The sequence below is a fragment of the Eschscholzia californica genome, unplaced genomic scaffold (genome assembly GCF_041429995.1).
Source record: "Eschscholzia californica isolate CP2 unplaced genomic scaffold, dmEscCali1.0.p SCAF_4, whole genome shotgun sequence".
NCBI lineage: Eukaryota > Viridiplantae > Streptophyta > Magnoliopsida > Ranunculales > Papaveraceae > Eschscholzia > Eschscholzia californica.
The window spans coordinates 6109920-6134707 of NW_028238461.1; the positions used below are offsets into that span (position 1 = coordinate 6109920).

The 24788-nt window shown below is 36.1% G+C and overlaps 3 protein-coding genes and 2 non-coding genes across 10 annotated transcripts; 2 read left to right on the plus strand and 3 right to left on the minus strand.

Moving 5' to 3' along the window:
• Positions 1-276: 276 nt before the first annotated feature.
• On the minus strand, positions 277-3700 carry RFNR2 (root FNR 2). 2 transcript variants are annotated; one of them, XM_086672774.1, is made up of 5 exons: positions 3381-3700; positions 3211-3270; positions 1928-2260; positions 1611-1830; positions 277-957 (listed from the first exon to the last, which is right to left on the minus strand). In XM_086672774.1, exons 1-5 carry the CDS (start codon positions 3402-3404, stop codon positions 458-460), a joined length of 1137 nt encoding a protein of 378 aa, XP_086528900.1. In that variant the 5' UTR covers positions 3405-3700; the 3' UTR covers positions 277-457. The 2 variants fall into 2 exon arrangements, with proteins under 2 accessions (XP_086528900.1, XP_086528901.1); XM_086672775.1 differs by having other exon boundaries at positions 1928-2523; positions 2690-3270; positions 3381-3474.
• Positions 3701-6124: 2424 nt separating this feature from the next.
• Positions 6125-10990, plus strand: LOC147542016 (ADP-ribosylation factor GTPase-activating protein AGD12-like). Of its 2 annotated transcripts, none has more exons than XM_086672783.1 (9): positions 6125-6376; positions 6711-6780; positions 7787-7871; positions 8019-8094; positions 8552-8715; positions 9252-9396; positions 9525-9641; positions 10165-10260; positions 10590-10990. In XM_086672783.1, the coding sequence occupies exons 2-9, from the start codon at positions 6753-6755 to the stop codon at positions 10869-10871; spliced, it is 993 nt and encodes a 330-aa protein (XP_086528909.1). In that variant the 5' UTR covers positions 6125-6376; positions 6711-6752; the 3' UTR covers positions 10872-10990. The 2 variants fall into 2 exon arrangements, with proteins under 2 accessions (XP_086528909.1, XP_086528910.1); XM_086672784.1 differs by having other exon boundaries at positions 6287-6376; positions 6674-6780.
• A 1137-nt stretch (positions 10991-12127) lies between these two features.
• LOC147542017 (small nucleolar RNA Z152/R70/R12) lies at positions 12128-12240 on the minus strand. Its single transcript, XR_015224429.1, has one exon. It is a non-coding gene; the product is annotated as a small nucleolar RNA Z152/R70/R12 (small nucleolar RNA).
• A 109-nt stretch (positions 12241-12349) lies between these two features.
• LOC147542018 (small nucleolar RNA R11/Z151) lies at positions 12350-12435 on the minus strand. The gene has a single exon (XR_015224441.1). It is a non-coding gene; the product is annotated as a small nucleolar RNA R11/Z151 (small nucleolar RNA).
• A 4388-nt stretch (positions 12436-16823) lies between these two features.
• Positions 16824-23176, plus strand: LOC147542019 (Chaperone DnaJ-domain superfamily protein). Of its 4 annotated transcripts, none has more exons than XM_086672788.1 (10): positions 16827-17334; positions 17436-18229; positions 19384-19513; positions 20151-20644; positions 21010-21090; positions 21199-21297; positions 21676-21789; positions 21886-21969; positions 22180-22251; positions 22543-23176. In XM_086672788.1, exons 2-10 carry the CDS (start codon positions 17906-17908, stop codon positions 22807-22809), a joined length of 1665 nt encoding a protein of 554 aa, XP_086528914.1. In that variant the 5' UTR covers positions 16827-17334; positions 17436-17905; the 3' UTR covers positions 22810-23176. The 4 variants fall into 4 exon arrangements, with proteins under 4 accessions (XP_086528911.1, XP_086528912.1, XP_086528914.1 ...); XM_086672787.1 differs by having other exon boundaries at positions 17073-17334; positions 21673-21789; XM_086672785.1 differs by having other exon boundaries at positions 16824-18229; positions 21673-21789.
• Positions 23177-24788: the final 1612 nt, after the last annotated feature.

A 24788-nucleotide genomic window follows, 5' to 3' on the forward strand; every position in this document is an offset into this window, starting at 1 on the left:
TTTTATTAAATTTAGACCTTAAACTCGACATATAATTTTGCATTTTCAGTTTATCGCCCACGACCCATTACTGTATTCTCTACTAGTCTTTCTATTGATCTTCAAAAAATTGCTCTCTTTTTTGCTATCACCATACTAGAAATCGAAACTCCCTTATAAGCCAACGATCTTTGCATTGTAGGAGGTTTAGTCTTTCACTTTCTAGGTCACAGGGTCGAGGGAGTTGACAACAGAAAAAAAAAAAAATTCCCTTATAGGAAATATAAGCTCCTAAAGTTGGAAATCAAAATATTACTCCACCATGTTTAGTTTTAGCAGCAATAATCAAGATAAGGGGTGGAAACATCATTATTGAACTCACCAATACCACCCCCCTCAAGTACAAGGGATAAATTTAAGAAACAGAGATATCAAATAAGCAACCAAGATATTCAATCCGCCCAAGAACCAAGTAGTATTAATAGACCTCGACATGCCATTGCTTGTTCTTTTTGAGTTGCGAGAGCTTCTCGTCCCAGCTCTCACCTCTCTCCTCAGCTACCCTTTTTAGTGTGTCTTGGATTCCTGGCATCATACCTTTCAATCCGCAGAAATATATGTGAGCTCCTCTATCCAAGAGTTTGAAGATCTCATCGCTATACTCTTCGATCTTGTCTTGAACGTACATCTTTCCTCCATTCTTGTTCTTCTGCTCTCTACTGAGTGCTCGATCGTACCGAAAGTTGTCTGGGTAGTCGTTGAGGTACTTCGAGAATTCGTCGTCGTAGAGGAGACTGTCAGAGTTGGCTACTCCAAGGAAGAGCCAAGCAAGACCACCGAACTTATAGTTGGGGACAGATTCCATGAACATACGGCGGAGGTAACCTCTGTACGGTGCAACTCCAGTACCAGTGGCGATCATGATGTGGGTTGCGTTTGGATTGTCCTCGGGCAAAAGCATAATCTTGCCAGAGGGACCTGTCATGGGTTTTCAAGATAAGTTTAGAAGCTAGAAACAATAAGAATGTGTAACATGACTGAATCTCGGTGTTCCAAAAAAAAGCTAGGAATTGATATTTTCCCTTTCCAACACGAATTACAAATTAAACAAGCAATGATTACGATAATACATAATCGGATATAAGGGTAATAAAATTTGATAATTGATATAGTTGAACTAAATTAAAGAGCTCCAAGCATATGAATGAGGAATAGAGTCAATAAACACACGTGCGGACTTCCTTCTTTTGAGGCCTTGCTTCTAGTTATACTAACAGTTCATATAGTTTGTCAATCAGAAATAGCTAAAAATAATCAACCCGGGAATTTCTTAAACATATTTAGATAGTGGGTGAGATACTGCTTAAGCTATAATTTAAATTGTTATAATTTGAGACACCGCATTAGCAACAGTCCCCTGATAGTGTGCCCAAAAAGAAATATATGTACTATTGGTCCGGTGGCATCACATGTCAAGCGACTTATATATACACCTATGACGGCATCAAAATACTGATATTCAAACACCATAAGTCCAGTTTTTATCGTAAATTTTCTGAAGTTGAATTAAAATCATAACATGGTCTAAACTCTAAACATTTCCAATTGAAAGAAAATGTATTGGGTATTACCTGCCACCTTAACTTTATCTCCCGGCTTGGAGTTGCAAAGAAAGTTACTACAGATACCATTCTTGGATGGATCCTCCTTTCCTGTCTCAGGATCATAATAAACAGCTCGACGAACACATAAACTTGCTGTCTTTCCATCAAACGAATCTCCGTACCTGGTTGATGCTATTGAATAAAGGCGGACATTATGAGGACTCCCTGGTTTCTTTGGGTTTTCACCCTACAAAAATTATGAAAACAATTAATACGAAAAATAAGAAACAAAAAAAATTGAGAGTCAAAATGATAATCGGAAAATAAGTAAAAACACTACTTACAGGAGGAATAATACCATAACTCTGTCCTTCCCAGTAAGGAACATTACCACCATGATCAATGACAATGTGGCAAGTTTCTCCTGGAGCTTTTGGACCAACAATTCTTTCAACCGAAACTATAGTCGCCGTGTAAGGTTCTTTAGGTTTGTGAAGATTTAGTGGAGGTTCTTTAGCATCTTCTAGTTCCAAAGGTGTAACTTTAACCTTTTCGGCGCTTGCTTGTTTCACAGACATGCATACCTTGAATTGATTTCTTGATCTTTGGTTCTTGGTTTTTGAATTCCAAGATAAGATAGGACTCCATGATTTATCTTGAAACCTTATACTGTTTCTCTGAAAAGCTCACACAAAATTAGGCTTCAGAGTTAAAGACTATAATTACAAAAATACTTAGCAAGTTGTGGTTCAGATTTTCTTTTTACAAGCAGAAAAAACAGTAAAACTGCTTAAGCAAGCATAACGTCGAAAGTGACGCCATGGCTGTAAAAGTTTGCGTGTTTGTTTTAATGCTTCGCCTGTCTAATCTAGTAGCAGCGCCTTTGAGCGGCCATAGATCATAGTAAATTTTTTGTGTCTATTCATTCAAATAATACATTCTATAATCACATATATATGTGTGTGTGTGTGTGATTGAAGTCGACGCCCCCTCCCCTGGCTAGCTTGCTCCACCCCTCAACCCACTAACTTTAGACTCCTCAAACTCACCCACTTTTCGCCACTAACAACTTTGGAATTAAGTTGAAAGCTTCTCAAGCTTTTTACATTATGTCATGATAAATTGAAAATATAATCATATTACCTCAATAAGCCAGACACTGATTAACCATCATAACCAATCCTTCTTTGCTTTTGAACAAATAATCAATTTTTAACTTAACTCACAATAATGTATTTTTCATACTTCAAATTACACAAATCAAAATTTAGGTTAGAAAATCTGTTCGCGCTAGACCAGGCGGGCATGGATAGCATATACGGTCTTCTTGTTTTAAGAATCGATAGTTATTACTTATCGGTGACAACTTGCTCATAAAGGATTCTTATTTAGTAACTTCACTTAACTACTTACAAGTTATGATGATTTCCAAATTTTAAAACCAATATAGTATTTCAAATATGCAGTAATATAGGAGCCACAATCATGGGACCCAATCTCTTACCCTCACAGATCAAGACAAAGTAGATCACTTTCAACTAAATTTCAAAGTTCTATAAATCTAAATTTGATGATTTAAATCTACTATTAACAAAGGAGATAGTTTCAAAGTACAAATCAGAAGTACCTTAAACCCTAATATATTAGAAGATGAATCAGTTCCAACTGGAACATTAATGGTAGCAACCTGCAAGAAAACAAAAACAGATCATGATCAATGAACTTTTCAATGAAAACCCAAATTTCTAAACTACAAATAGATAAGAAATGAAGAAGGAATGGGATTTTGAAGCAAACCTGAGTTAAAGCTAATTGAGCCATGATTTGATCAAATTGAATCAAAGGGTTAAAGAATTAGAAGAAAGAAAATATGGGTTTTCAGAATTGGAGTGGATTTGTACTTGATGAGGAGAAGGTTATAAAGAAGTAGGAGAAGAAGAAATGAAGGTGGTGGAAATTGGGTGGTGGTCTCTTGGAGAGTGGCAAAGGGCGCTCAGAGTCTCCGACTGCCTTGTTTCTCCACTGCATTTAATTTTTTTTGGGTAGCCCCTTTAAGATGTTCCATATTCTTTATAACCTCCCTACCATAATCTTTATTTGGTCCACCAGCCATTGGTGCAGCGATGGTTTGGCACCCCTCGTAAGTCCATGAGGTCGTGGGATCGAGTCTCGGTGGAAGCAGTTTGCCAACAAGATTTATCCCATGTAATTTAGGCTATAAAATAAATTTATCGGGCTTTAGGCCTCTTTCATTCTTGGTTTAAATTATGCGGTTATCGTGCTCATCACATCTTCATGATTTATCAATATCTTGTAACGATTAAGTAGTCGAATTCTCAAAAAAAAAAAAAAAAATTATTTGGGAAATAAATCAAAATCTACCCATGAGCTTCCTATGTAAACTTTGTCTGTAGATACTAAACTTTGCATAAACTCATAGGTATCATGACAGATTTACACAGATGTTCACATAAAAGTCCAAACTTACTGAATATTTGTTTGTTTTTAAAGTATACCACACGAATTTAGGACTTTGTCTTAATTTCCTATTTCTTAAATTAGTTTTTAAGTTTTCAATTGGTTTTTTTAGGAGGATTTTATTCAATCACTCAATATTTGAACTTCTAATAAAACAAAGAGTTGATAACTGATTTCCACCTATGCATATTTCAAGTCAACGAAAATATTTGTAATTTTCTTCCAAGTTTTCTAATTTGACTTCTAGGTGATTTTCTCAATTGTATGTGTTTCTCTTGGTCTCTGTCACAAATATATTAACTTTCATATCTTTTTGTTGGATATCCATGTGAGGGTCTTATCATGTGTTATTAGGGACCTAACAATAATAATCATAATATATTAGGAGTGGTTTGTAGTGATTACATGCCCAAAAGCCAAAAAGGCATAACAAACACCCAAGTTACACTAAAATATTTAAACAAAAAAAGAAGTCATACTAAAATAAAAACTTTGTAATAAATTAATAAGATATTAAGTTGGATATAATAAAGAAAGAACTAGCTCAATTCAACTCCAAGAGGCACACCATAGAATACAAATGCATTTCAACCACTATTGATGTAATTTTCTTTTCTCTTCTTTTCTTTTTCTTTGAAGAGATGTAATTTTCTTTTGATAAAAGGAAGTCAGTTTTTTGGAGTTGAAATTAGTAGGAGACTATTTTTGTTAGTAAATTCGATTGGATTTGTTAAGTTTCTGGTCATCTAATTCAAAATCAATTGACAATAAGTGGAGTGGACGTAGACATTATATGTTTGGTTGCTAGATACCCCTTCCCTCGTTGGGATTATTCTCACACGCCTCCTTACGTGTGGCGTATTTCAGCCTAACACATGTTTTTCTTTCTTTTTTGCGTGGCGTGGACCACGTGTGCCTTTTAAACCAATCACGTGTGGGGTTAGCTTTGATACCCTGTTAAATTTGTAGTCATCCAACTTAAAATCAATTGGCAATGAGCAGAGAGGAATTAGACATTTTATGTTTAGTTGCTAGATACCCCTTTTTCCATGTGGAACTATTCTCACAGAATCCACTCGTTTTAACTGTTTCAATAGTGGCAGTAAGGTTTAGCCAATTTTGTGACTTAAAATTGTTTGAACTCACCATTTTTTTTTTGTTGAGTTAATTCTTATTTGGCCCCCTACTTTGTGACCAACTTTCTTTATGGCCCCTTATTTTTCGTAAATTCAAATATGACTCCTTTTTTTGATGTAAATGTCATAACTACCCTTCTTATAAATATTTTTTTCAAAATAAAATTAAAAAGAAAACATCAATTTACGGAAAACATGGTAGTTATGAACTTATGACATTTACAAGAAGGGTAGTGAGGTGGAATTCATGTTTTCCTCTTAATTTTATTTTAAAAAAATATTTATAGGAAGGGTAGTTATGACATTTACATCAAAAAAGGGAGTCATATTTGAATTTACGAAAAATAAGGGGTCATAAAGAAAGTTGGTCACAAAGTAGGGGGCCAAATAGGAATTAACTCTTTTTTGTTAACCAACTAAAGGTCGAAATCTAATCAACCAAACTATTTGGTGACGTAAGAAGGTGACTTTCAGGCTATCTTCTACAAAATTGTCATTTTACGTTCGATTCATTTGTTCTTATTTGTCGTTGATGACTTGATGGAGAGGAGGAGGGATGGTACCTGTAAAAGTACTTTGTCACTCAAATCAGTTCAGTGTTGCAGGTTAAGCATCAATAGAAATCAAAAGTCAGGATCATATTTCTTTTTCTTGACAAAGCTACTAATGAACAGAAAAACCTAATGTTTTGTTTCGGCGTCGACGCCGATTGTGATTTGTGTTGATTTCGACGACTAGGACGAGTAGGGGACACTGATACGCGAGTCCCTACGTGCTAAAGTTTTTTTGTTTTTTTTGAGAAATCGACTACAATCTAAATAACCGTCTAAGTTAAACCATTAATGTAGAGGCCTGAAGCCCAACAAATTCATTACATTACATTATTTATTTATATTTATTACCTAAATTTTATGAAATAAATTTTAATGGCAAACTGCTTCCACCAATACTCATCTCACGACCACATGGACTTAAGAGGCTGTATCCAAACCACTGCACCAAAGGTGGTGGACGGGTAAGTTAAACTTGTCTTGGGAGCATCACAAAAACTTTGAGATTCCCCATTGAAGCGGCACGTGAACGTTCGTCACGCTTATTTCATACGCAGCAATAACAACATAAAATCTCTGACTCTCTCTCTCTCTCTTCATTTTTGTTCCTTTGAAAAGCGAATTATAGGTATCTACTTTTACTTCATTCAATTGGAATTGTGAATCAAAATTTAGATCTTTAGATTCCTGTTTTGCTTTACCACAACATAAAGATTTCATTTGAATCATTTGATCGATCTAATTTTGTTATTAATTGCTGTTGAAATCATTGTTTGTTAATTGTGTTGTATGAAATTTTTCACTTGAAAGTTCATAATTCGGATGTTTAGGGCTTCATTTAGAAAAACGAGCAAAATAATGTAGTTTTCATGATTCGATTAAAAGAAAGTATCATAATCATATTTGGAGCTTCTTCTGTTTTCAGATTGGTGATTGGGTATTGTGTTTGTCTTGAATTGTAGCTAATTAGGGTTTTTGAGCAATTGGTAACTGTAAGTGGAGAAATGAGTAGCGGCCCAAGATCGTCCTCAGGTATGTAGAAAAGCTACATATCCATGTCTGTCAATGTTTTTGTACTCAGTTTAATTATTTTCGTACGCTAACTGTGGTAAGAACAATGTGAAAAAAGCTTATTACTACCTGGGCAAATGGCATTTGCCAGGGTAGTGATTTGATGCAAGTGAATGGGGGGAAAATAGAAGTAATTTGTTTATAAGATGCGAGCGCATTCATTTTCGTAAAATTTTGATTGGACGGAATATCCAACAAATTCAAGTAGGGGGTCAATGTGGCATTACTCTTGATGAGATTGTTGCAACAAATCATGGATATTAATTGACAATTAGCCACCTTAGTATACAATATCTTTTTTTGCGCATCCTTGTGATTGTTAGTTACTATCTACAAAATGAAATTGCTTGATTTACACCTCCCTGTGTCATGGCATGTCAAAGTGTAACGTTGTAGACTTGATGAAACATCAAGAATTGATTTACGAAGACTAGACATCCCAAATTTGATGTAAGATTATGGAACCTTGTGTTTATGATACAAGAGCAACTGTTGAATTGTTCAAACGGTACAAGTGACCTCTAATTCGATCAGAAACTACCTTTCGAAGCGTAAACATGTATCGAATTCACAAAAAAAAAAAAAATGCACCTACCATATAATGTGAGATAAGTAAGCTCGCAAACTGAAATGAGAAGGGTACAAAGATCAAAAGTTGATTAGGTTGAAGTTCCATTGATGCTAGGACTGTATAATGGATTTAGAATTGTAATTTGACTTTATTATGAGAACTTATTATATGAACTGCTGATGTAAAGACTAAAAGGCTTTTTGTTCGAGAGTACATTTTTATCCTTTCTTAGAATTGTTAGCATTTGATTTTCACCCTTATTTCTTACCTACGGTTTTGTTGTTTCCTTTCTGTTAAAGCTCCTTATTTCAGCCTTTGAACTTATATTATGTAGTTTGGCTGCAACCTAAAACCTGCTTCTTCTACCGAAATAAACTTGGCAGTCTCTTTCTACAGGTAATTCACGGAAATTGAAAGAACTTTTGCGCCAAAGCGATAACCGCACTTGTGCAGACTGTGGTGCACCCGATCCTAAGTGGGCGTAAGTTACTCTATTTTACACTTGAGATATTGAAGAGACGCATGGAGCCTTACTTCATTTGTTTAACTGGATAAATTAGTAAGAGTTGTATTGATAATAGTCATCCTCTATCTTAAGTTTGTTTATTTTGTTTTATACTATCTTCAGGTCCGCAAATATTGGAGTATTTTTGTGTCTAAAATGTTGTGGTGTGCACCGGAGTCTTGGTACACATATTTCGAAGGTAGCGTTGATGGAACTTTTATTCGCCTAAACATGATTAAGAGACATCATTTATTTTCCATGAGTTCTTTAAAAGGAACAGTTTGAGTATGAGATTCGAAAGGCTAGTTTCAGTAGTATAAATGGCACAGGGAGAAAACCCCAAGGAGGTCCACTAACCCAACTTGCAGCCGTCCTAAGTATTACTTCAATTTAGGTTTTTATAACTGAATGTGGGAACTGTTCAGAACAAAGTCTAGATCAACCGTACCTGGTGGTGATTCATTTTAAGCGACATTGATCACAACTGACTGTATAAAATTTATCGTCAACCCAACTGACGGTATTTAAAAGATTAATCCTTGAGTTCAAAACTCAGTTGGATAAATGTCCGAGTCTTTCGTTGTTACTCGATTTCCTTCCCTACCTCAGTGCTGTGGGTGTTCTATGGATGACTTTGTTTTACTTGTACTGTTCAGGTTTTGTCTGTCACATTAGATGATTGGTCAGATGAAGATATAGAAGCCATGATTGAAGTAGGTGGAAACACTTCAGCTAATTCAATATATGAGGCTTTTATACCTGATGGAGTCTCAAAGCCTGGACCAGATTCAAATCATGAGCAGCGTGCCAAGTTCATTAGGTGATCAATTCTGAGCGAAATTCTTCTGGGAAATAGTTTATGTTTTCGCATCCATGTCTTTGTGTTTGTGATTTCCCATGCCCATATCTTAGTGTGAATGTGACTGCATGCTATTGGAATCAGGTTTCCGTATTTATTTCTTTGTCAATAAAATGTCTCGTGAGATATTAGTGTATGTCCATGAAAACCACAAAAACAAATATTTCATGCATCGTTGTGCAATAGTAAATATAGGTATGTTTTGACTTGTGAAGCCAACTAGATATGTATAAAATTTTCTTTTCACCCTCTGCTGGTGTTTGTATTATCTTCTATTGTTGTCAATTACAATCATCTTTTTTAGAGTTTGTATGAGATTCTCCCTTCTGCCATTATTTCGATAGCCATATAGATTTTCGTATTGATTTAAAGTATGGTAGTATGATGTACTTAATTTTAGTAGAGTAGTTTCTACACGGTCCAAGGATGTCGGTTACGTGGTTCCTGTGAGTATTATTATAATGTTCTCGTGTCATTTAAATTTTGTTTGAATGTAGGTCTAAGTATGAGCTTCAAGAGTTTCTGAAACCAAGCTTGAGGATTGTCTCATTAAATAATGGAGCTGGAAAGGGCTCCCTCCAATCTAGTTTCTCGAGAAAGATTATGGATACCTTCCGAAGTTCAGATTCATCAAACAGAACAGTAAATCTTCTGCTTCCTTTTAATTCAAAAATTACTCATTTATCATGTGATGTGGAAACAAAATGTAATGACCAATATGGATTACTGACTGTTACTTTCAAATTCTTATGAATTCAAACTTGCAACAGGAAGGCATGGTAGAATTTATTGGATTAGTGAAAGTCACAGTGATAAAAGGCACAAACTTAGCTGTTAGAGATATGCTATCAAGTGATCCTTATGTCGTTCTATCTCTCGGTCAACAGGTCAGTCATACATGTTTTTATATGCATTTAGCCAACTTTTTTCTTGCTCTAATCACATTTTTTATGCATGGGATATAATGATATATATAGCCCTTAAAGGCCACCAATGTGGGGAAACAAGAAAAAATTTCGGGGTACAGAATTTTGGGTGGAATTTGTTTTGTTTCCCCCAAGTCCCCCCACCACTATTTCTTATTCACGCCGGTAAGGGTCACCGGTAAAACTGCCTTTGCTGGCGCCTGGCGACCTTTAGTTTTTTTTTTCTTCAGATCGTTCTCTCTCCTCTCTCTGCTAAATCTCTCTCTAAAACCTTGACTCTCTCTGTCTCTCTCTCCCTCTCCTCACTCTTCGGCGAGAGAGAGAGACCATGTAATTAGTTTTGATAATAGATCTGTCTGTGGTTCTTGTGTGGCGTGTATACTGCGAGACCATTGCCGACCTTGTGAGTGCCATCTCACTTGAGGACTAAAAACTCTATTTCGTTATCACATATTAATATTGTTATATATCTTTTTTGCTGTAGAAAGTCCAAACAAAAGTAGTACATAGCAACTTGAATCCTATCTGGAATGAGGAGCTCATGCTTTCAGTTCCTGAGCATTTTAGCGCCATAAAAGTGGTAAGCCTCGACTATTTCATGTTCTCACTTGCAAAATACATTTAAATATTTCATACTACAATTCAAGTTGTTTTAGAGTCAATCTTGGTTTACCATTCGAGATTCGCCGAAGTGCTCCTTCGTCACTTCTTAAAATTGACCTAATACCTCGATATAGCCTTGATGAAGAAGTTCATCATTTCTACATTCTTAATTGGTTGATTTTGCTTGTTTTGTACTCATCAGGAAGGGTTAGGAACTCTTTTAAGTGTAAAAGGACATCACCTTTTACCCTAAGATTATACTGATTATGGCACTAGATTTCTAACATATTTCATGACATGATACAGCAAGTGTTTGATTATGATACGTTTTCGGCTGATGACATAATGGGGGAAGCCGAGATTGACATTCAACCATTAATCACCTCTGCAACAGCTTACGGAGATGCAAGTATGTTTGCAAATATGCAGATTGGAAAATGGTTAAAATCACATGATAATGCTCTCATTAGTGACAGCATAATTAATATTGTCGATGGGAAGGTAAAACAGGACATATCACTCAAACTTCAGAATGTGGAGTCAGGTGAACTTGATCTAGTAGTAGAATGGATGCCATTAGACCAATAAATTCATCTTCTCATTTATTGTTTAGTAAAATTGTATACTGTGTTATTTAAATCAAATCCCATACTTGTTTGCCTGGGTTGTTTCTTATTGTTATTCATCATCAAACACAAAATTTGCTATCCTCTTTTTTTCTCAATGTTATGTCCTATAAAGATTGTGATTTCTAGTTATTTCTTGTTTCATTTGTTAACTCAATGTGACAGAGGGTTGAGTCAACCTAGCAAAATATGAAAACTACAAGTCGAAGTTGCAGAAATGAATTCCTAAAAAACATGGCCGGTCCTGAGATTTTAGAGGTCCCCAATTATAAAAATGTGGCCTACATTCTTTCACAAGAAGAAATGTTGAATTAAAAGATGAAACTTGTGTTCATAATTATGAAGCCGGGCACCTTGGTCGATTATTCGGGTATCGCCTCTAGCTGGAGAAGAGCATGAGTTGATCTCTGATGACTTGGAATGGTCTGAGGAGACTACGAGCTACTGATGATGAATAAACTCATGCTCTTCTCCAGCTAGAGGCAATACCCGAGCAACGCTCATGCTGTTGCATATGAATAGTCATCTTAGTCTCTCCAATTAAGCAACACTGACTATTCAGTGTCATGTTGTTGCATATAAATCTTACTTCAATCACAATGCCAAACATGCAATGCCATTACTTGGGATCTACCACTTAGTTTCAAAATTCAGTCATATAAGCATTGCGGGTGGTCAACCATAGCTAAGGAGTGGATAGAGTCATAGGCATCAGTGAGGCAATGAGGGTAGACCGGTACAGTCATATGCATATGTGACATCTTTCTTGGTGGAGGGTTTTAAAATAGATTATCAATGTGGAGTCCCATTAGAATTGCCCCAAGAATCCAAAAATATGCAAGCACAAAAGAGAGGCCAAGAAAACGTGGTTGTATTGTTTAAAGCCTCTGTCATTCCACCGCCAAGATATTGTTTGCAAATCTAACAATAGATTAGACTTGTGCTCGTATTGCAGCAGCAGTTTATTAGCAACACTCACACCAGGGCTCGCCTATGACACATGTACAATTACACAATAATATGCAACTATGTCATCTTGAAATCCAAATTGAAATCAGGAAAAAAAAAACATTCTTAAAAAAAATTGTCATAAAATTTGAATCTTACTGGGAAATATTATATTTGATTTTAATTAAATCTTATTAAATAAAGAGTTTATAAAATAAATTTCATTTATAAAAAACTAAAAAATGTGAAAAAAAAAAAGGAAGTTAATGTGATGCTCAGTGGAAGGAGAAGTCGTTTTGGTTATAAGACTCACGGTAGAGATTTTTTACGTCTCACCCACTGCCCTTTACACACTCCCGTGTGTTTTATCTCATCATTGCATCTTTCTCTCTCTAAATCCCTTCAAATTGAATCAACAAAAACCCTAATTTTATGATTAAAAACAAATCAGAAATACAATCTTAATAGAAGATGATTAACAGAAGAAGAAGAAGGCTTCAGTGTGTGTAACATTCAGATCATTGATTAAAATCTCACTGAAATCCGCTAAGATATATATAAGTTATCATCATTAGCCATTCTATTTATCTTATAAATCTACCCATTTGAGTTAAAAACTAAATTATAAATGATGAAATTGAAGATTTTATAAGACTAATTTGAAAAAGATGAATCAAGAAATTCAATAGAGAGAGATGAAATCAAAATACCCAAAATCGAATTGTGAAGATTTATTTACCAACTTGGAAGATGCCGTAAACCTAGAACTCTCTGTTATTTAGCTCAGTCGAGTGATTTGTATGTGCTAGTTCTCAGTGTATTTATAAAAGAAATTAGGGTTTAGACTTCAGAGTTCTAGGGTTTAATTGGAACGTTCAATATGATGGGCCGACAGCCGACTTAGATCTAGACCGGAATACACATCTCAAATTACTCCCCTTACAGCCCTACTCAGTTCTACTTTTTGGGGGCACCTCCAAAGTTTAGGAAAAAGGCTTTTGGTCAATACTTTGACCTAATTGACTTGATTAGGTCAATCAGCAACCCCAAAGTTACCGGTTTGGGGCCCAAATTCAAATTTTGGAAGCCCCCATCCCTAGACGCGTTGCTCCAACCGGGAGCACGAGGCTAGGTTGTCGACTATATTGTATTGCGGTGACCCCTAAAAAAGGGGATCCGCCCAATCTTTTTACTTTTTTTTGCACGGGTTCGTATAACCTTTGCCAAGAACAAAACATTGGACCTGAGGTGTCTAAATCGGAGACAATATCGACAATTGCTAAAGCTTAGGGCGTCACAAAATGGTATCAGAGTCGAGGACGACTCTTCGGTGAGGGTGGAGGATTCTGATAGTCCCATATCGCTCACGAAATTGTCTGGCCCCTGGACTATAGGTAAATGATCAAACTTAGTAAGTGTCGAAGTTTTTGGGGAGGGCTCGTAAAACCTTCTTCAACAACTGAATCCTGTACATGTGTGCTTGGGCCTAAGGTGTCTAAAACAAGGACAATATCGATCTTCTAATGCTTGAGGCGTCACAAAATATTGTGACAACCCCACATCGCTCACAAGAGTGTTCAGAGCTTGGGCTATAAGTGAACACTCAACCTTAATAAGTGTCCGGGCATCCTGGTGTGGAACAAAACCTCACACAACGGTGGGGGATGGCTAAGTGAGGATAAAATTGTACATGTGGGAGTCCACAATGTTGATACGTACTCTGATAGTCCCACATCACTCATAAGAGTGTCTGCAGTCTGGGCTATATGTGAACGGTCGAGCTTAATAACTGTCGAGGCCTCTCGATGTGGAACAAAACCTCACACCATAATGGGTGGTGGCTATGTAAAGATAAATTTGTATATGTGGGAAGTCCAAAGTGTAGTTGTCTACTCTGATTCAAACAAATGTCGAGGCTTTTAGGGTGGACTCATAGATAGGGGTGTACATGAGCCGAGCTGTTAACGAGCTACTCGAGCTCGCCTCGACTATTGCTCGTGCTCGACTCGAATATTAACGAGCGCGAGCTTAACACGAGCCCAAAATCATGCTTGTTTATGTAAACGAGCCGAGCTTGATCATTCTTTAGTGTATCACGAGCTACTCGTGAACAGCTCGTTTAATATACTCTTATAATATTGTAGTACATAATTACGTATTAGTATTGAAACTTGTACATGAAATATCAACCATTAAAACATTATCAGAACGAGCTAAAAAGAATGCGAGCTCGAGTTCGAGCTCTTTCAAACTTATACGAACCGAGCTTGAACAAATGGACAATTACTCGAACGAGCTCGAGCTCGACAGTCAAATACACGAACCGAGCTTGAACATCTTACTACTCGGCTCGACTCGAGTACACCCCTACTCAAGAGTCAAATACATCTTTAACTCGTTGTTACTGGCAACCTCTCGACGAGAGTGTTAATCGAGGGTCCCCGGGTCCTCTATGTCAGGTTGTTGATGAAATAGATTAGAGATGAGTGGGGATGTATGGTGGAGGTCAGAGGAAGTGGTTTGGGGACGATGGTAGAGAAGAAATACAGTGAAGATCAAAAGTGAGAAGAAATAAACTAATGCATCAAAACATAAAGAAGTGAAGAGTAAGACAAAATTCCAAAAATTAAATGTAATTTTTCAATCAATACATCAGAAATACAGAAGGAGCGTCGTTGGGTATTTCATATAAATTAGAAGGCTAGACAGAAAATTGGTCATAGACTAAGAGTCAAACAGAAAATAACGTAGACATTATTTTGTTAATTTTGGCATTCGATGGTTATACATGATGATCGTGCCCTTAGTTTTTCACACAGAAAAAGTGTTAATTAGGGTTTGTTTGATACGTGAGAAAATTAAGTGGGAAAATCAATTTTCGTAAGAAAGTCGATTTTCTGCTGTTTGATAAGACACAATCAATGAGAAAGTGGATTTCTTCTGAAGCAAAACTGAGATTTAATCTCCATTTTTCACGCCCAAACTCCAATTTTTATCGTAAGGTTGCGCTATCTCTCCTCCCGTATCTCTTTTTCACGCCTAAACTCCATTTTTCTTCTGAAGCAAAACTGAGATTTAATCTCCCTCTTTCACCTTACTCTCACGAATCTCCTATGTCTACATCTTGGATCTCTTTCAAGATGAAACAAGTTAAACCACATCAACACATGTAAAATTTGTAAATTTCTAGATGGAGAGAGAGAAAGAACACAAATATGACGATGTTGTGATGTTTCTGATTTTGATTTGTTGTGTTGGGTATCTTTGATTTCAATTTATTTTGTTGAATTAGGGTTGCTCCATCTAAAAATTTAAAGTTGAGTACGTTAATTTGTTGAATTTCTTCATCACTAATCCAGAAATTAAATGCAAAACTTATGCCTCTATCTCTTTTATCTTTATGAAAGAGATAGGATGTGTTCTCTCTCTATCTTTGTAACACGATTTAGAGAAGAACATGATTTGGGGAAGAAAAGAGAATATCAATGTCGATATGTTTGTCTCTCTCTCTCTATACTAGTATGCTCTCACTTTCTATATGTCAAGATGGGCCTCTAGGGCAGATAAGACAATATCAATGAAAAAAGTATAAAGACACCTCCTAGAAGCCTAAAGTAATATACTTTTTTTTTTTTCCTAAAGACACTTTTTTTCCTATGTTCCTATTAAACACTTTAAAGTTGATTTCATATCAGAAAAATTTGATTTTCTTTCCCATCAGAAAAATTTGATTTTCTTTCCCATCAGAAAATTTGATTTTCTTTCCCATCAGAAAATTTGATTTTCTTTCCCATCAGAAAAAGGTTGATTTTCTTACTCAAACATTTATACGTATCAAACGGGCCCTTAAGGTGGGGCTCATTAAACACTATTGCGAGGTTGATGTACGAAATGGGGAATATTAGCGGCTAACTCTCTTAGCTCGTGACACAAAATATATTACAAAACCCATCTCTATTTTAGGAATTTACGAATCTTGAAATACACAGAGTGACCTTAGTATTTATAAACCATTGTCATAATGTTATTCTTTACATTAGATATTGGGTGTTGTTATATGATGATGGGGGCTAGTGTTTTGGTTGTGTAATGGGCAAAGTTCCTATTAGTTCCTATTAGGTACACTTCGCCTAAGTGCCGACTATATCCAGTCTACTTTGCACAAGTGTCACTTGGATTCAACATACTCTTCTATTGTTTGCCACTCCCCAACGAGGAATCGAACCCACTAAAAGTCCAATGGCTCCAAAACCTGTGTGAACACTCATTTAGATGACCACTTATCTGTCGAAAGTGATAATAGTTCAAACACCCCTTGGTCACCCTTGACCGAGTTTTGGGGTTGTCGAGTCAACCTCAACTCCGAAGATTGCACCACATATCCCTCGACTATGTCACTCGAAGAGCACATCGCCTCAAATATCTCTAATCATCACCGACTACGAAGAGTCGTAGTCGAGACAGTGCAATCACACTGTCCAAACTACTCTAGGCGACAAATCGACAGCTCGAATGAGTTTCGCTTAGGATTCCTGGTCATCTTAGACCCCGAATATTCTAGATATGATAAAATTAAACACCTATACATAGAAGTTGACTTGGACTAAAATGGAGATGGAATGTCCTGCTAGAACCTCACACCTTAAAAATATCTTCTCAATCAATAGTGATCTAATCTTCTTTCTCAAACTTATTACTATCTTCTAATGTTCACTCAAGACGACGATACTTTACCTTAAAATTCTAGCACCTTCGAAACCCTGTTTAAATATGCGATCGAGTCGCCCCTCTTCACGAGACTAAAATGACAAAATACTCTGTAGAGTCAAAGTTCCGACTACTCTCCGAACCTAGTCACCCTCGGACGATACAACAAAGTGATATATCCTTTAGCTTTTTATTTGTGTGTTATAACGGCACGTTTATTACCACAGTACATTTATGCCGTTACTATGAAAATGGTATCAGTGCACGTGACAATTTCTTCTTCTAAATCCAATCTCACAAGAAGACGACTGACTGGCTCCCCATTCTTCCTTCCATTTTTACCAACTTCACTCCCCCAACCACTAACCTCTTCTTACTACTTCACTTCTCACCTTCTCGATCTCATTCTTACTCCACAGTAATTAATCTCTCCCTTTCTCTCTCTATACTTCTTTCTCTCTCTAAAATCCTCCATTTTTAGTTACTTTTCTGTTTTTTAGCTTTCTCTGGTCTAACCCTAGAAACCTTTTCCCCCCTCTCCTTTGGTTTCTTTTTCACGAGCAATAGCTGAAAAAAAGTGGGCTCGAGAGATAAGTAATGGGTTTCGTTTTCTAAATTCCATTAAAGACTATTTTCATTACTTCACCTTTTTCTTCTCTTCCATGTCTATAACAGAAATTTTGGTCTACTTCTTGTGAAAAATCCTATAAATTTGGATTCTATTTTAGGGTTACTTGTTGGAATCTCTCTCAATCGCCTGTCTCAAAAAGGTAAACACCAGATTGATTAGTTTCGTTTTCTTTCTTTTTTTCTTGATTTTGTGATTGTGAAAATCAATTATGTTGAAGTGATGATCATGAATGAATAACAGATTGGAATTGACAAGAAGTGAAATTTTTTAGGGTTTTTAGTGGAGATCAGTATCTTTAAAAGAAAAAGATGAAAAAAGAATTGATATAGTAGTTGCTTTATGGAGACTTACATGTGAAGCAAACGAGATTGAATTTGAAGGGAATCAATAACATCTCTTTCTCTCTCTTTTTGATGGATTTTGGTGGAAATTTACTAATTTCATGAGTTAAAGTGGATTTTTGTGTTAGAATTAGTTGGAATTCATTAATGAAGAAGACCTTATGAATATTGATACTATTGAGAATGGATCTTTTTTCTTTATCTTCTACTCCAAGATTTTATTTCCAAAATGATCACATTATACCCATTTTTGGTTGTTAGTTTTGGAGTTCATTAATGATTTCTTCACTTTTTCAATCATCTTCCCGGGATCGAAACTAGTTAAGAATGTTTGTTCAATAAAAGGGTTCTAGTGTTTCATTTTTTTGTATGATGGAGGATATTGGGTTGTTCAAGCAAGTATGGAGATGGCTCTACTCACAGAAACAAGTTTACTCCAGTACGAAAACCACTGTGAATTGTTTTAGAGATAAAATCATGTCTGTAATTGATCATCATTGGCCAGTAGTTTGTAGTGGGACTGTGAAGTTGGGGAAGTTTCTTTTGTTTTTATTGCTACAATGGAGGGACTGTTTCGTCCGGGGTTCAAAGTCACTGCTCGCTCTCAATTCCGCTGCCTTGCTTGTTATCATGTGGAGCTGCTTTCTTAGTTTGACATCAATATCTTGCCTTGTTTATGTGCTTCTAAGTCTGGTAATAATCTACTAAGCGTAACCACCTTATCCTTTTTGATGGTTTTGCATTATACACTAGTTTTCGTGATTTCTTTCCTCAGTTTCATGGTTCTGTGTCCAATATTAGTTTGTATTTACGTTTGCTTGGTGTTGATTTTTGGAGTTTTACTCAATTGCAATTGCTTAGTGTTAACTCCTTGCAAGGAAAAGGAGAAACTATACATCTATGAAGCAGATAAGGAGAAACAAGGAAACATAGTGGAGAGTCGGGGACAAGAGTTTTTCTTTGGCTAATTTAACACCTAATTTACAAACAAACGCATTTAAATTCACTTGGGTTTGAGTTATTTGGTGCATTAATGGTGAGGAACTCCTCACCATTCTCTGTTTTAGAAAACTCAATCTTGTCCTGCATTGCGTAAGGTCTATTCTCATCGCTGTCAATGCAGTCGTTGATTACAGATAGAGAGAAAAGTGGTACGATGGCTAGCTTCCCAATCACATTTCACGGACACGTGGAAGCCACCTGTACATGACTCAGTAGCTTCATTTTATGACAATTATTTTGTCAAGTTTTGTCCGCCAATGTCTCTTCTTGAAATTGATTCTTCTATAGTGCACACCTGATATTTTTCCTAAGTACTTGTATCGTGATCCAAAGAACCAACATTAGGGGATCAAGAGGGATATTACTAGTAATTTACTGAGGCAAGTGGTGGCTGGTTTACGAGAGATTGGAGTTTGTTTTGGACCAAATTGTGTACCTCTCAGTGACCGATCCAGTTTCCAGATGTAATTGGGTTTCTTTTTCTATCTGGTTTATTCTATGGGTATGTTAGTATAACCCGCAGTTTAAAGTTCCAGCTGATGGGTTTATCGGACAATAAAAGTAGCCAACTTTTATGTATTGAACATCTTGAAATGTGAAATGTTTTGTATCTTCGGAGGACTCTACATTTTTTTTTCCAATATTTGCTCCAACTTCTCAGTACGCTTTGACTTTGGAGGCTTTACAGATGATAGGCTAAATGACTAAAATCCTTCTGCTGTTTTAAAGTAACTATTAACTTCAAACTTCAATATATAAATTTTTCTACCCATCAGTTTGCTTCTTGCTTTGTGTTCCATGAATTAGCTTTGAGAACGAAACTAACAGTTTGACTTGTTCTTTAGGGAGCTGCCGGTGTTGCTCTTCATTACTTGGGTAACACTCCTGGATTCTTCATTGTTGGGTTCTTTGGTATTTTGACTTTGTGGATGTACGGTAACTTTTGGATAGCAGGAACATTGTTTATCGTTGGAGGTATGTTTATACTTTCTTCAGCTTCGTTTACTTTGAAATACTAGATAATATTTTAGCCCACTAATTAAGGTTAAAAAGAAATTCCTTAAAATTATTCTACCATGATTACATTTGGTGATACGGAGGTCCTAGATATTGTTAAACTACATGTCTTTTCTGTTTAATTTTGATGGTTCAAAAGCAAGATCATTTATAGGTCAAAGGAACAGAGTTTTGTAGATTTGTGATGCTCTTTGTTCAAATTTTTGGACAAAAGAATATTTACATTATTTAACTTCATTTAGAATTTATAAGTTTCTTCTACCAGTTTCTGACACTGAATTGAGGGCCATGAACTTAGAAAATAACGCGAGGTTGTATATAAACACTAAAATACACACATATCCTGAATCTTGTTTAGACTTGCTCCTTGGTTACATCAGTATCAAACATCTACACCTTACCTTGTCGAGGCGTGTAACATCTCACTCCAAACTTAATATTTCTCATGGAGAAATGTGTAAATATCGTGATTCCTTAAAATAAATGATATCTTTTTCTTCTTGTACAACTTGTCGTTTTCTTTGATATGGTGAAATGTAGCCAATCTTGTTCGTTAATTCTCTTTTAGACTGAAGTTGTGCTTGTTATATTGCAGGCTATTTGTTTTCCCTTAATCATGCACGGCTGGTAGTTTTAATGGCAACTGCATATGCCATTTATTGTGTTAAAGTCAGTGTTGGATGGCTAGGAATTTTCCTCTCTATAAACCTAGCATTTCTTTCAAATGACCTCCTCAACTACCTGCTTCAAGTATATGAAGATGCAAGTGAAGGTATACATGTAGAAGATAAAGAATCTGAACCAGTAACTGTAGATGACTTCCCAGAAGAAGGAGATTCTTCATATTCGGTTCCTACTGCCGAGGAATCTGAAACCTTGCACTCATGCAAATCCTCATGTAAATCATCAACCACACCATCTGTGGACGTGAAGACGGAAACTTCTACTACTAGCCCAGTTGTCAAACCAGATACGAGCTCGCTTGATGAGATGAATAGGATAATGAGTAGTTTAGATCACTACGAAGCACTAGGGCTTCCGCGTAATATCTTCAATGCTGCAATTCTGAAGAAGGAATATCGGAAGAAGGTACTTTTTCGTACAAATCTCGAGTCCAAGATTCTCTTTATTTTAAAATGCCAGCTTACATTAGTTTGTCCTATTGCACTGATTGTCCAAAAAAAGTGTCTTTAGGGGTTCAGAAAACGAGAAAACACCTTCTGATATGGGTTGGTGTGGTTATCCAATTAGGATATCTTGAGCTTGGCAGGATACATGGTTCTCTAGATTCAATGCATGTAATTCTGTTCTGATTTTGCGTTGACTCAATCCCCATCTGTCTATCAATACCTGAGTTGGTGTTTCTGTACGACAGGGACGGAAGTTCGTAAATTTATTTTTACTATTAGTTGTTTTCTCTTTCATCGCATTGATGGTTTCACTTTTATCTGTAGGCAATGCTTGTGCACCCGGATAAGAATATGGGGAGTCAACTAGCATGCGAATCATTTAAAAAGCTTCAATGTGCATATGAGGCTAGTATCTTTACCATTAATGTTTATCTAAATTGATAATTTTGCTGTTCTGAGTAAGTAAGTGGTTATGGCTGATCTCATCATTGTGTAACAGTGGATATTTTTCAGGTTCTTTCAGATTTCGAGAAGAAAAAGAACTATGATGAACAATTGAGGAAGGAAAGATCTAAAACTGTATGCCAGGGCTCCCACAGTGGTTCTGGACAGGTGTGTCATTTTTTTGTTTCCCAATTGTTTGTAGTTGGAGTCTGTTTGAAGCATGATAGTAATTTTTCTGTTGTCTAAGCAATAAAAATATTTCGGTCAATGTAGAAATAGTTACAAACTCACAGTGGAAATATTCCGTTAGATCTTTTCCTCCCTCTCTCTCTCTCTGACAAAATAACGTGTAAAATAATAGTAAAGGAGGATGGGTCGTAAAGAAATAGCTACCTTTTGAACTTCAATTCATTTTTCTAAGAAGCTACTTTTCCTTGTCTATGCATCAATATGTATCGTTTTGACCCAAGTACCACCATATGAAACTGTGAGTCCTCTCTACCAGATATCGGAATGTAATCATCTAACTGATCTCATAATCAGCAGGATGGTGCAGATTATCGTTCTGATGAATCAAGACGAATTCACTGTACGAAGTGTGGGAATTCACATATATGGATTTGCACCAATAGAACTAAGGCCAAAGCGCGTTGGTGTGAGGTTAGGCATACTTCATCATATTCTTCCATGATTTATTCTTAGATTTCTAAAGTCAAACTATCCCACATATGTGTTAACAGTGCGTTTTGGTTTCAGGATTGTTGTATACATCATCAAGCCAAGGATGGTGATGGATGGGTTGAGTATGGCTGCTCACTGGTCTTTGAGAGGCCCCCAAAGGTACTTTTCCTGCTAAGAGTACTTCTGTTTGTCTCTTGCTGTTCTAAGGCATGCTAACCTACAATTCTACAAAAACTAAAAGGTCTCCCTTGGGCATCTTTTGAAAGATGGCCCATATTTTCTTGTCTTTAAGTTGAGATCTTGGGGACATAAAAATTTGAGACGTTCATTTCTTTTTAATACTAGGGTCTCATTTGTGACTGTTTTCAGGTGGAAATACCACGTGCCTTTGTTTGTGCGGAGAGCAAGATCTTTGATGTGTCCGAGTGGGCTATTTGTCAGGTCGGTAATTCTGTTAATACTCGCATTCGTATTTTGTTGTCATTCTGGTCAATACACTTGACATCTGTGATCGTAGTACTGAGGCAACCTGAGCAGGACAAAGAATGCCTTGATATTGTTTTTCATAAACAAAATTGCATGTTGTTTTGCTAAGAAATGATGTACTTTTCTGTTTTTTGTTCGTGGTCTGTGTTTCATCCAGTTCTCCAAGATAGTGGTTTGATCTGTTTTTCTTGTTTATATAGGGCATTTTTTTTCTTGCACAATGTTAAATGTAATTCTATTGTGCAGGGAATGACTTGTCGACCAAATACTCACCGACCAAGTTTCCACGTCAACATGGTTGGTTTGGAGAAGATGACACAGAGGTCAAACTCGAGCAGGTTTCCATGGGATTTAGACGCTCAGATGATGGAAGAGAATGAAGAGGAATTCGAGTTGTGGCTTCAACAGGCATTGGCTTCAGGTCTCTTCACAGAGACATCAAAACGAAGTAAGAGTTGGAGTCCTTTCAAATTACAGAAGAAAGGTTCAAAATACTGGCGAAAATCAACATAGAAGGAATTAAAGAGATGCGTAGCGGAGATTTAGAACGAATATAAATGTTGAAGCTTCTGTGTCATCGATCTTCATCCCCTGAAAGAGAGAGAGATAGAGACGGAGATTCAGGAGACAGACGGACTAGGGAACATGAGGATGTTGGAGAAAGATCTTTGTTTACTCTTTGTAAAATCAAAAATACAAATCCAAAGGGAAGGGTATTGATTGGCTTGAAGAGCCGGTCGAAAAATGGGAGCAAGTTTGTATAATAATTTAGTTGATGGCTTCTGGTCTGTTAGTTAACTTGTTCATCATCATTATCATCAGTGTACTGTTTATGCAAAATTAAAACAGAAATATATAGAAAGGAGAACTGTTCCATCCATTCATCAATCTCTATTGAGAAATCAAATGTAAAAAGTGAAGACTGAACTGAACAAGTGAAAGAGATACAACCTTAAATGCAATGTGGTGGATGGACTATTATTTTTTCCTTCTCTCTCCTCTCTCTACATCATACTGTTTTGGGTTCTAAAAATTGGTTGGACTTTTTTTTTTTGTTAAGATAATTGCTTGGACTTTGGGCATCATGAGAATAAAGAATTGGTCAATCAAGACGACTTAGAGACATGTATTTTTAGTCTAAAAACAATCATTTCCAACCACTACCACCACTCTCTCTCTAACCCTATCCGAGTTAAAGAAGATGGCCAAGGGAAAATCCTCTTCGTCTTCTTTAATTGGAACCAGGATTGACTAAGTTTTATTTTCCACATCCTATTTTAGATGCTCCAAAGCGACCACCTTTGCTTACTCGTCTGAAGTTCTTTTTACCCATCGTAGGTCGGGTTGTATAGCTAGAATATGACTTTCTTTTTCCATCCATTTGAGTTTAAGTGGGGGTTAATCGTTCAGAACTTTTATCAAATCTTCAAAGTTCTTAAGACCTTTAAAGTTTGAGGTTATTAGTTTCAACCTTTTTTTAAGAGCTTCGAAAATAGGAAAATTTGACCAAAACTTCTTAAAAAATTTAGACTTTAGTTAAAGGAGATCAGTCAATTTTTGTTTTGTTTTTTAATATCAGCTCCCTAAGTACCTTTTTAATTTGCAACACCTTGCGACAATTTCACAACGCCTTACGATAGCTTTGCAGCGCCTTGCAACTTTGTAACGTCTTGCGACAACTTTGCAACGTCTTGCGACAACTTTGCAACAACTTGCGACAATTTTACAACAACTTTGCAATAGCTTTGGAGCACCTTGTAACACCTTACAACAGCTTTGTAACCCCTTGCAACACATTACAACAACTTTGCAACGCCTTACAACAACTTTGTAAAAACGTCTATAAACAAAATTGTTGTGAAAAATAAAAGAGGGAAGAAGAAAAATAAAGAAAATAGAACCTAAGAGATAATAGACAAAGAAGAACTAGATTGTATTAATATGTTTGTAGAGAATTCTCTACTTCGATATATTGTTACATTGGTAGATAGATACATTGATATATTGATTCATTGGTATATTAGCTAGAGACCTCTTTATATAGGCCTTTTGAAGAGATACATATCTAATTCAAGAGTTACATATAGTTAGTGGTGCTTGAATACAAACAATGGTGGAGAACTCATGGTGGTGGGAGTTACCGAAGTGTGGTGGTCATCCACCATAAATCACATATTTATAACAAAAGTACAAATATTCGAGTTTTTAACAAAAAAAAAAAAGAAATTGGGTTTTAACAAAAGAAAATATAACTTGTCTTTTTAACTAAAAAAAAGTTTAAAATCGAGTCTTCAGCCCAATTTCCTATTTAGAATATTCACACCCGAATGGCAGGCGTCTATAAAAATTTTCTTCCTACTCAGTAGAATAGTAGAGATCTTATGTCCAATTTATCACATGTTTTTGAAATAGGATTTTTCGCTACATATTTCGGCTTACAGTTGGAACATAATAGGATTTCTTTTGGCAAAGTTGAAATAGGAATTTTTTTT

Coding starts and splice junctions, on each gene's coding strand:
- LOC147542016 (XM_086672783.1), top strand. CDS start 6,753: ATGAGTAGCGGCCCAAGATCGTCCTCAG. Junction 6,781..7,786: donor CGGCCCAAGATCGTCCTCAG/GTATGTAGAAAA, acceptor CTCTTTCTACAG/GTAATTCACGGAAATTGAAA. Junction 7,872..8,018: donor GCACCCGATCCTAAGTGGGC/GTAAGTTACTCT, acceptor TACTATCTTCAG/GTCCGCAAATATTGGAGTAT.
- LOC147542019 (XM_086672785.1), top strand. CDS start 17,906: ATGATGGAGGATATTGGGTTGTTCAAGCAAGTATGGAGATGGCTCTAC. Junction 19,514..20,150: donor AACATTGTTTATCGTTGGAG/GTATGTTTATAC, acceptor GTTATATTGCAG/GCTATTTGTTTTCCCTTAAT. Junction 20,645..21,009: donor AGAAGGAATATCGGAAGAAG/GTACTTTTTCGT, acceptor TTTTATCTGTAG/GCAATGCTTGTGCACCCGGA.
- RFNR2 (XM_086672774.1), bottom strand. CDS start 3,404: ATGGCTCAATTAGCTTTAACTCAG. Junction 3,271..3,380: donor CTCAATTAGCTTTAACTCAG/GTTTGCTTCAAA, acceptor GTTTTCTTGCAG/GTTGCTACCATTAATGTTCC. Junction 958..1,610: donor AGATAAAGTTAAGGTGGCAG/GTAATACCCAAT, acceptor AACCCATGACAG/GTCCCTCTGGCAAGATTATG.